General features: G+C 52.7%; 1 protein-coding gene across 1 annotated transcript; it reads left to right on the plus strand.

Moving 5' to 3' along the window:
* The first annotated feature begins 1444 nt into the window (after nt 1-1444).
* LOC147645674 (uncharacterized) lies at nt 1445-9247 on the plus strand. Its single transcript, XM_086874339.1, has 16 exons — nt 1445-1936; nt 2032-2303; nt 2632-2723; nt 2809-2910; nt 3190-3314; nt 3391-3553; nt 3640-3746; nt 3963-4076; nt 4223-4341; nt 4501-5586; nt 5907-6192; nt 7109-7227; nt 7676-7746; nt 7961-8048; nt 8758-8839; nt 9058-9247. Exons 2-10 carry the CDS (start codon nt 2261-2263, stop codon nt 5538-5540), a joined length of 1905 nt encoding a protein of 634 aa, XP_086730465.1. The 5' UTR covers nt 1445-1936; nt 2032-2260; the 3' UTR covers nt 5541-5586; nt 5907-6192; nt 7109-7227; nt 7676-7746; nt 7961-8048; nt 8758-8839; nt 9058-9247.
* Nucleotides 9248-9599: the final 352 nt, after the last annotated feature.

Genomic DNA, 9599 nt, shown 5'->3' on the forward strand with positions numbered 1-9599 from the left:
TTGTGTGTCTACCAACACACAGCCTGTCTGGGTGCCGAGCCGATGGACTAAACCTGCTGATCCCAGTGATTTACCTTCAGCTGATCCAGAAAATTCAGCAGATACTTCTCGCTCTCTACCATCAACATAGAGATGAGACCCTGATGAACTCTCACATGCAAATCTTGTGTACAGTACCAAATTGTGAATGTTATCCTTTTGTATGTTCCATTTGTAAAGTGTGTAAAGAAAAGTGGTAGACACATTCTAAGTGGGGTCAATCGCCAAGAGGGATTTGCACAGAGTGTTACAAGTTTGAAAGAAATTTGACTGAGATTGCATTACAGGAAGGTGTGCAAACAGGACAATTTGAAAAAGGATCTGATCGATGGTGGGAGATTTATGCTTTTGGGATAAATCCGGAAAATTATTGTTATCATCCTAATACCCCTTTACCATATATTATTGAAATAATTGCAATACGTTGTTGCAAAACACTGACAAAAGTCAGGTGTGATATCCCAGGGGTAAAAAATAAAAATTGGGAGCAATTCTTAAAACGGCAGTCTCGAGAAAAAGGGTCTTTCCTTGAAAGTTATCCCTGCTGCCGAGAAGATGGAACACCCCATGGTTCGATGCAACTGAATCGACGGGCGAGACAGAGGGCTAAAAGAAAAGGGAAGCAAGATCTCACATGGGATCCAGCCAAGATGCTGGCCGAACTGCCGCAATCCGTTTAAAGTCCTTAAAGGGCTATCTCTGATCAGGTTATTGCGGTGGTTTACCATAATAAAGGGAAATGAAGGGTGTGCAGGGAAGCTCTATGCAGTCCTGAGCAACTTCTTGCCTCAGCTGGCAAAACTGAAGCTAGCTACAAGCAAGAATTTAACTCCCCCTATCTCTGCTGGGAAAGAATCAATGCTGAGAGTGGAGGAGAACCTGTGTTTGAACAGACAGCCAAAAGAACACCCCTGGTTTCCCCCCTTCCCCTGGGCCTAGCTTAAAGCTGCAGGACCCATGTCCGGGCATAGAGCAGATGACAGGGGAGACAGTGTCATACAGTCAACCTAGACATTGCCCTTGAAAGGTAACCACTCCTTCATGGGCCTGGATACTTTTAGGGAAACATGAAAAGCAAGGCAGTGCTTAGGGAAGTGGTGTTTTTTCAATATATTTGCTAGAAGGAAAACATGGACCAAACTAGCAACGTTCCTTTACTGTGGGAAAAACATCCTCCTGGTTTGGACTACCGAGACAAGGACGGTTGAAACCTCTCCAGTCAGACGTACACAGAAAACTCCCAAGGAATTCTCTGGGTTTCCGCTGAGTCAGTGTAAAAGATGATGTTTCTCGGGAGCTTAATACTAATACTTAATACTAAATTTTTAATACAAAATGTCAAAGTTATTAGATGACAGGCGAATTGCGGTTGGGAGGCAGCTGACGTGGTCCCCAGCTTTATCTCCTGTTCCCAACAGTGATCAGCACGGGCATGAAATCAGGTTCATCTCAGTTTATTGCCGAGAGGTCTAGAGGAACATGTCGGTGCACCAAGAGCAGGTTTGGAATCTGTGCAGTGCAAGAGACTCTGCACAAGCTCTCTGGGCAACCGACTGCCAGGGGCAGGAGCCCTGGGGTGGCCGTGCCTGAACAGCACCTTTGTGCCTACAGTGCCACCCTCGATGGCTGCCCTGGAGCCTGGGATTGGACCCTGCACTTGCTGCAGGAGTCTCTGGCCTGGTTCCATGCTGACCAAAGGCTTGGAACCATGTCAGAACCTCGGTTGCCAAGGGGGTGGCCTCAAGTGGCTGCCGGGCATGTGAGGCCATGGCTGCGTGAATCTTGGGAGCAAGATGCTGACGTCAGAGTGGCCATTGTGATGCGTGCGACCAAAGCCCCAAAAGGGAAGGCTGGGCTCAGGCCGTGTGTCAGTGCGACCTGGCAACGGGAGGAGAAGGTAAGGCAGGGAAGCAGCTGCCCAGGGACCAGAGGGGCCCCACACCTCGGGCCTCTGGGCCTGTGCTGCAGGCTCACCTGCCTCTCCCTTCCCAGAATCAGCGCAGGAATATCCAGAGGAGACGGCGGTGTTCCTCAGCGCGACGACGGGAGCAGAAGGCGGACAGGAGCAGGGCTCACGCAGGGCTGACCAGGGAGTAGCACCCTCGTAGCTCTGGGCCTGTTCTCCAAACTCCCATCACTTTTCTTCCTCCCACAGAGAGAGGACCAGCACCTGGCGGAGACAGCGGCGTTCCTGGACAGGGACTCAGCGCTGACAGCCGCCATGTGCGACAGGGAGCAGGAGGGCTCTGATGGCAGAGAGCAAGGTGAGGGCAAAGCAGCCCCTCTCACAGCCTGGCCCAGGGGCTGTCGGGGTGGCCAGCGTGGGGCCCAGAGCAGAGGCCAAAGGAGGCAGGAGCTGCTCAGCCAGGCCAGGGCTGGCAGCCTCCTTCCTCCTCAAGTGGGGCCCAGCTGGGCCAGGGGGCAGCTGTTGGGAGCCCCGTGCCCGCAATGGCCGCTGCTCTCCAAGGCCTCCAGCCCTGCCCATCAGGCAGGCACGCAGGCAGGGACAGAGCAGCCCTTGGGGCCGATGCTGCGGGCTGAGAGCCCCACAGACCTGCTGACGCCGGCTGCCATTGTGTCTGTCCCCCGCAGCATGCCTGCTGTGTCGCCGTGCAGAGGCTGACCCGGACACCTGCGGCGACAAACAGGAGAAATACGGGCTCTATGCCCACATCTTCTGCCTGGTGAGTGGCTCCGGGCACTCCCTCCAGCATTGCAAGGGGCAGTCCCTGCCACCCTGTCCTCATCAGCTCTTCCCATTTTCTGCAGTATTTTGCCACGCTGCTTTTCCGGCAAGCAAAAAAATGTGTTGGACTCCTGGGTTTCCTCCTTCCAGATATCCAGCTTGCAGTCAGGCGGGCGGCATGGAAGGTGAGGGCCTGGCAAAAGAGCAGGGAGATTTGTGCCAGGAGAGGCTGGCTAGAGCTTAGCCCAGAGCCCCAGCAAGGAAGGCCGGCCATGAAGCCGGCTGTGGGACAAAGTCTGGCTCCCAGCAGCTCCGTGGAGCCTCTGGCACAGGAGCTCCCCTCACCAGCTGGCTCTGTGGGCTGAGCGCCAGCAGCGGCCCTATCCTGCTCCCTGCCTGCAGCCCTGGGGCGGCCTGGGGAGGTCCCCAGGCTGCCGCTGATGGGGCTGCCTGGCTCATTCCAGCACTGCTGCGTCTGCGGCCAGAGCGGGGCCACCATCCTGTGCTGCAAGGAAGGCTGCAACAGATGGTTCCACCTGCCCTGTGCCAAGGAGGGCGGCTGTGTCACGCAGTACATTGCCCCATACAGGTAGCTCCTCTCCCCTTCTGGCCACCCTTGGGGAAGGACCAAGACTTTCTCATTAGGCCCATCCCTTTGTCCCCAGGTCCTTCTGCCCTGGACACCGTCCAGTGCAGATGGTGCAGGTGACTCCAGAGCCGGGCACCGAATGCCCCATCTGCATGGAGCCAGTGGAGGACAGAATGACCTTCAAGACCATCGTGTGCCCGACGTGCAAAAGAGCCTGGTTCCACAGGGACTGCCTCCAGGTGGGAGCCATGCCCTCAGGCCTGGGACACAGCAGGTGCTCAGCAGCACCAGGGCCTGGCTCACACTGCTTCTGTTTGCCCTGCAGGGACAGGCCATGCGCGCTGGTCTTTTGTACTTCAGCTGCCCCCTCTGCAGAGATAGTGAGGAATTCCTTGTGGAGATGTTCCGCATGGGGATCCGCACCCCCATCAGGTTGGTGTCCTTCTGCGGGGCGCACAAGACAGGAGGGTGCAAGTGCCGTGCTGTGCCAGGCCCTGCCCCAGCAGTCCAAGCCCTGCCCCATCCAGGGAGTCTGGACTTGCGCTTCTCAGGGGACTTGGAAAAGCATTGGAGGAAGAGCAGGGTCACCCTGTTACCTCCGTGAGGGCAGGGCAGAAGAAACACATCAGCTTTTCCTTTCTCCATCAGAGGGCCAACATGGGAAGACAACAATGCCTTTGCGGATCTAGGAGAGAGGCACAGCAGGTGCAATGCCAGGGAATGCCTTTACCCAGGAGGCAGGGAGGAGGCAGAGGAAGAGGGGTGAGTTGGGAAGCTGCACCCGGGGCTCTGCAGGGTACCTGTGTCTCAGGAAGGGCTCAAAGCAGAAGGAGCCAGTGGTGCTGGGCTGCACAATCCCGTGCTGGGACACTTTGTCTTCAGTGCCATCAACCCGTTTGTTTTCCCAGGCCCTGGGAGCTGCTCTTGTGCTCCTCCTGTGCTGCTGAGGGCACCCACAGGCGCTGCTCTGGCCTGACAGTGAGGACAACCCACTGGGAGTGTGAGAGCTGTGCTGGTCTCGGCACGGGTATGAGGCAAAGCAGGCGGGTGTCCCTGGGCTGGGGCCAGTGCCCAGGCTGGGCACGGCAAAGCCCATGAGCTCCTGGAGGGCTGGGGGCAGTGCTCTGGTCGGGCATGGCCTGCTTCAGGCCTGGCAGGCCTCGGACATTCCTGTTTGCTCTTACAGCTGCCACGGAGGAGCCAGAGCTCAATGGCCCCAGCCTGACCGGACAGTCAGGACTGGAATCTTCTCAGGGCCTCTCAGAATCTGAGGCCATCAGCCCCACCAGCAGCTCGGTGTCATCGGCTCTGGCTCCCCGTTCTCCATCTCCAGAGGCCAGCAGCCACAGCAGCCCCCAGCGTGCAGCCTCATCCTTGGCAGACAGCAGCAGCCCAAGCACATCAAGGCCAAGACACAGCAGCTCCATGGGCCCTGAGGACAGGGTCCATTCCAGGCGTGCTGGGCCTGACCGCAGGCGAAGCCGCTCTCGCCAGCAGAGTCGGGCCACAGATAGACCCGTCCGGTCACGGAGTCGCCGTGACAGGAGCAGCGGGACAAGACCAAGGGCTGAGAGGCCCAGGCCCAGGGACACACCATCGCAGGCTTCCCCCAGATGCAGCTGCCCCTGCTGTCAAGCTCGGGCCTTAAGTCCACCTGTCTGGTCAAGGAGTCACTGTGACCAGAGCAGCAGGACAACATCAAGGACAGAGAGGCCCAGGCAAAGGCAGACACCATCGCGGGCAGCCCCCAGACTCAGCCGATCCCGCCAGGAAGCTCAGGCCCAGAGTCCACCTGCCCGGTCGAGGAGTCGCCGAGACAGGAGCAGCAGCACAACATCGAGGGCAGAGAGGCCCAGGCAAAGGGAGGCACCATCGCAGGCAGCCCCCAGACGCAGCCGCTCCCGACTACCACGTCAAGTCTCGAATCGACCTGTCCAGTCCAGCGGTCTCCAGGACAGGAACAGGAGGACAGCAGCAAATGCTGAGAGGCGCAGGCAAAGGGAGACATCCTCGGGGACGTCCCCCAGACGCAGCCGCTCCCGCCTGCAACGTCGGGCCTCAAACCGACCTGTCCGGTCCAGGAGTCGGCAGGACGGGAGCAGGAGGACAGCAGCCAGTGCTGAGAGGCCCAGGCGCAGGGGGACACCGTCGGGGACGTCGCGCTGGAGCAACCGCTCCCGCCAGCCACGTCGGGCCTCAACTCGGACCTCTAACAGCAGCACGTAGTGTCATCTTCTCTTTCTAGTCCCTCTGTTTGTGGCTGTAAGTGAAGGTGAGAAGGGTCAGTACAGGGACCTTGAGATTTGCAGGTCTGTGGAAAACCCAGATTAGCTCTTGGCATTTCTGTGATCCTTGATTTCTATGTTACCATGTATTGTGAAGGGAAAAGCCACCTGAGGACATAGCTAATTAAAAAGGACACTCATTGCTGCCTTTAGACAGATATTTCCACACTGCTTCCCCTTGAAAGTGAACCAGTCCTTAATGGCTTGGATACGTTTAGGGAGACATGACGAGCAAGGTGGCTCTTAGGGAAGCTGTCTTTGAAAAGGCCGTGGGCTGTGTTGCTATCCTTGATCAATCTCATTTCAGTAAAGCCTTTCTTCAGTAAAGCAGAGGGAGAAGGAAGAGAGTGAGACACTGCCTCAAGTGTCTGGAGAAATCGACTGCGACACTGCTGCTGATTTAAAAGACTTGCTTGGACCTTCAAAGGTCAAACCGGAAAAGACTGTGGAAATAGCCTGGGACCAAGAGGATGCGCAGGACTCTGCCCCAGACGAATGTCTGGGACCTTTGCCTGAAAACGACGGAACTCAGGAGTCGAGTGCTTTCAAGTTTTCCTTCTTTGAAGACACAGAGGAGTTGGGCATCAAAGAAGGTAACAGCAGAACCCTCCTAACGGAGCCATTTCTAAGGAACAGCTTCTGGCAGGCACTGTAGAGCAATATGGTGTGAAGAAGGTCAGAGGATTTTAATCCAGAGGATTAAATCCAGAGGATTTTCAGCAGCAGAAGTTAGTAATTATGCAGAAGTATTTTGATCTTCATTTCTACTTGCCAAGGTTGTGGGAGATTAATGAGAGGTAACTCCTGCTTGCATCTCAGGAATTTCGAGGTGCACGCCTTGAGAAGGCATTGGGATTTTTGCAGAGTGGTGAAAAAGCTTCTTGTTGTGCCCTAAACTTCTCAAACAAGGAAAAAGGTGACACAGCAGTCATACCAAGTTACCTAGAGCCCAAGAGGATTTTAAGGAAAATGGGTGTTAAGGTAGAGGGAGGAGCAAAATCCTGGAGTTGACCCCAAGCTCCATGAACATTCTGTTAGTTACCAAATTCTATTCCTGGACCTTCAGAAAAAGGAAACTGAATGACACTGAAGGATCATTGGGGTGTCCTAACCTCAGATAAAGTGAGGCCTTATGAAATGAAGATGAAGGAATATTTAATCAAGTCACAGTCAGGTAGGAATGAAAGGAAACCGTGCCGAGTTATCCAAAATATTAAAATGCAACAACACAAAGCAACAAGCCCACCACACTTGTGCTGTATTCAGGAGCTATTCACTGTCTTCTGGATGCAATGATAAATATTTAGGAATACATAGGAGATGCCTAGAAGAAAGTGGAAGATCCTGGAGCAGAGCTACAGCTCAGGAAATCAGGGAGGAGAAGATTCTGTCCTTCCTAAATCTGTCTTTCCCGGTATAAATATTTCACTTGAAAGAAGGAATTTTTCCTGGCAAGCAGAGAAATAATCTGGTTTTGGCTTTCTTTCTCTTTTGCTGCTGGTTTTGCAGGGCCTCACATACTTGGAACGATAAAACCGGAAAAAGTCACGTGGCAAGAGGATTCACATTTCCAAGACATCACTTCTGAGAGTGCTGATGATGTCAGAAATTGCAAAGCACCAAGAAAGGCAAGTTCCATTTGTATTTGTTGTCTACTTGGCTGTAGTAGTTGGATGCTGTGGGAATATTAGTGGCAGCACTGAGGAAATGGGAAACTGACACTGCACACCTCTGAGCAAGGAAAGTCATCTTGGAAAACCACTGGTGCTGTGTGGAGTCCAGAGTCCCAGCAGCCCATTGGATGTGAAGTTGAATGTGAAGAGAGAGAAGCTGAGCACAAGAAATGGACTGGGTTGTTTTGGTTTGGCCAACCCCAAACTGAGTTTGGCCACAAGGCAAAGACACAGTCAGTTTTTGTGTCAAACGTGGGGTCTTTTTATAGAAGGCTTTATTTGCATACTATGCAGTAAAGCTCTTCCGTGTATCCCATTTCTCTGAGGCACTACAGCTCTAACTCGTGCCCATGGGATTTGATAGGACCTTTTAGGATGCTAAAACCCCTTTGTACTTGTCTAGGGTTCTTTCTCTACCACGCACAGAAAGTGCTAGAGTTTTCTTCTTCTCCATAGATGACGCACGCCTAAGAGGTATGACACAACTTCCTCAGTCCCCTTTTGTATATTTTTCCCTTTTAAACCCTTACTGGACTTGAGTAAGGAAGAAAAAATGCTGCCTGGTTATGAATGCTCTGTAGTCAAAATTTGCCATCCTTTCTTGTGGTCAAAGTTGTGGTAGAATCCCATGAGACAGTCCTGGTAAAAAATAAAGGCTGAGCAGCTTTCTGCCTTTCCTTTCTTTCAGATAATTACCTCATAGCTATAGGAACGTTTAGAGCTTAGCAGAAAAATAGTCACTAGACAGGTTAGCGAGACATTTGGGATCCTTTCAGGTAGGTCTATCTCCTTTAACTTTTTCCTGTCTTTCTGGTGTTACTGTTAGACATGCCGAGTGTTCTTGTCAGCCACATACGTCCGTGCGGTTCTTCATCCTAATGAATCTGGGGCTTGCTCTTCTGAAGCCAGTGAATTTTCGATTTAAAAACAAAGACAACAACAACAAAAAAAACCATACACAGCCCCCAAAAATTACACAGGCCACCAAAACAATTGCTTGTTCTATTTTGTAGAATATAGTCTCAAGACAGGCTTAAATGACGTTTGTTTCTTGAGACTTGCTAGATAACGCGGATGAAATGTATGGCTGTGTTCATACAGTTACTGCCCTGCAATCTTCCAGCCCGTCTGATTTGCAGGGTGTGTCAGAATGGAGATCTCAGCCTCTGGCAGGCAGCGCTTCTGGGGCCAGCTGTGGGATCCTGCTGCTGAGCATTTAATGCAAGAGCTGCTGTTTCACTGCAATTTAGATTGCAGCATGTTCAGGGAGACAGCTGCTGCCTTTCATTTTTCTTAGTACACCAGGCTACAGTAGGGAACATTTCTGCTGGAGCCAACATGTGGTGGGGGAGAAGAGAATAGGAGGGACGTGGAGGATAGAGCTTCTGACTTTATCGTGTTGTTCATTCATGATTGTTGGGAGCAGCAGCCGAATCAGAAGGGTTGAACCCTATTGATTGGTGTTGTGTTTTCTTTTGTGCACAGGGCCTAAAGTTATTTTGTAGATCTGTAGAGCTCAGTGAAGACAAAGTGGGTTGGGAAGACATATGTAGATTTATTGCTTGAGGTGAGTATGGAACATTGGCTCCCTGGTAACTGTGGCTGAATGCTGAGCATGGGGAGGGAACACGGCTATGGATGTGCATGCAAAATTAATTCAGGACCTCCAGAAGAGCCTGAAACTTTGGAACTGTCAGGGAACAAATGGGTGTTGGTATACTGGTGTGTGTAACATGATGTTGTGATGTCCAGCCAAGTAAACCACTGCATCTCTCTCTGTTACAGGAGCAGCTAGCTAGCTAGATGTAAGGGAAGTGTTTAAGAGAAACAGTGACTTTAGAGACTTCTGCAAGTAGTGGATTCAAAAACTTCTCCTAGGAATATGTTAGATTTTCATTAATTTCTGGATCGTCTAAGGAAGCATAAGAATTCCATAGGGAAACTGAACCCAAACTAATAAACCCTTTCTTGAAAAGAATCGTGTAATATTTGTTCCTTGAAGAAGTTGCCAAGCAACCTTACCGTTTAAATCCTTTCAAGGATCTAAGAGCAATGTCAAAGGCCTCCCAGGCCTGGGCCAGGCTGGGCCGCAGCAGTGCCCCCAGCCCTCCAGGAGCGTACGGGCTCTGCCAAGCATAAAAGGACACTGCCCCCAGCCCCGGGGGCTTGGCCTGACAGCCGAGCCCAGAGCAGCAGAGCTGTCACACTCCCCGCTGGTTCTGGTCGCTCTCAGGCGCGAGCAACGCCCGTGGGTGCCCTGGACAGCACAGGAGCAGCACAGGGGCACTTGCCAGGGCCTGGAGAAGCACAGGGGTCAGCTTCTGCAC

The sequence above is a fragment of the Cyanistes caeruleus genome, unplaced genomic scaffold (assembly GCF_971803275.1).
Source record: "Cyanistes caeruleus unplaced genomic scaffold, bCyaCae1.hap1.1 HAP1_SCAFFOLD_194, whole genome shotgun sequence".
Lineage (NCBI taxonomy): Eukaryota > Metazoa > Chordata > Aves > Passeriformes > Paridae > Cyanistes > Cyanistes caeruleus.

Coding starts and splice junctions, on each gene's coding strand:
- LOC147645674 (XM_086874339.1), top strand. CDS start 2,261: ATGTGCGACAGGGAGCAGGAGGGCTCTGATGGCAGAGAGCAAG. Junction 2,724..2,808: donor ATGCCCACATCTTCTGCCTG/GTGAGTGGCTCC, acceptor CATTTTCTGCAG/TATTTTGCCACGCTGCTTTT. Junction 4,342..4,500: donor CTGTGCTGGTCTCGGCACGG/GTATGAGGCAAA, acceptor TTGCTCTTACAG/CTGCCACGGAGGAGCCAGAG.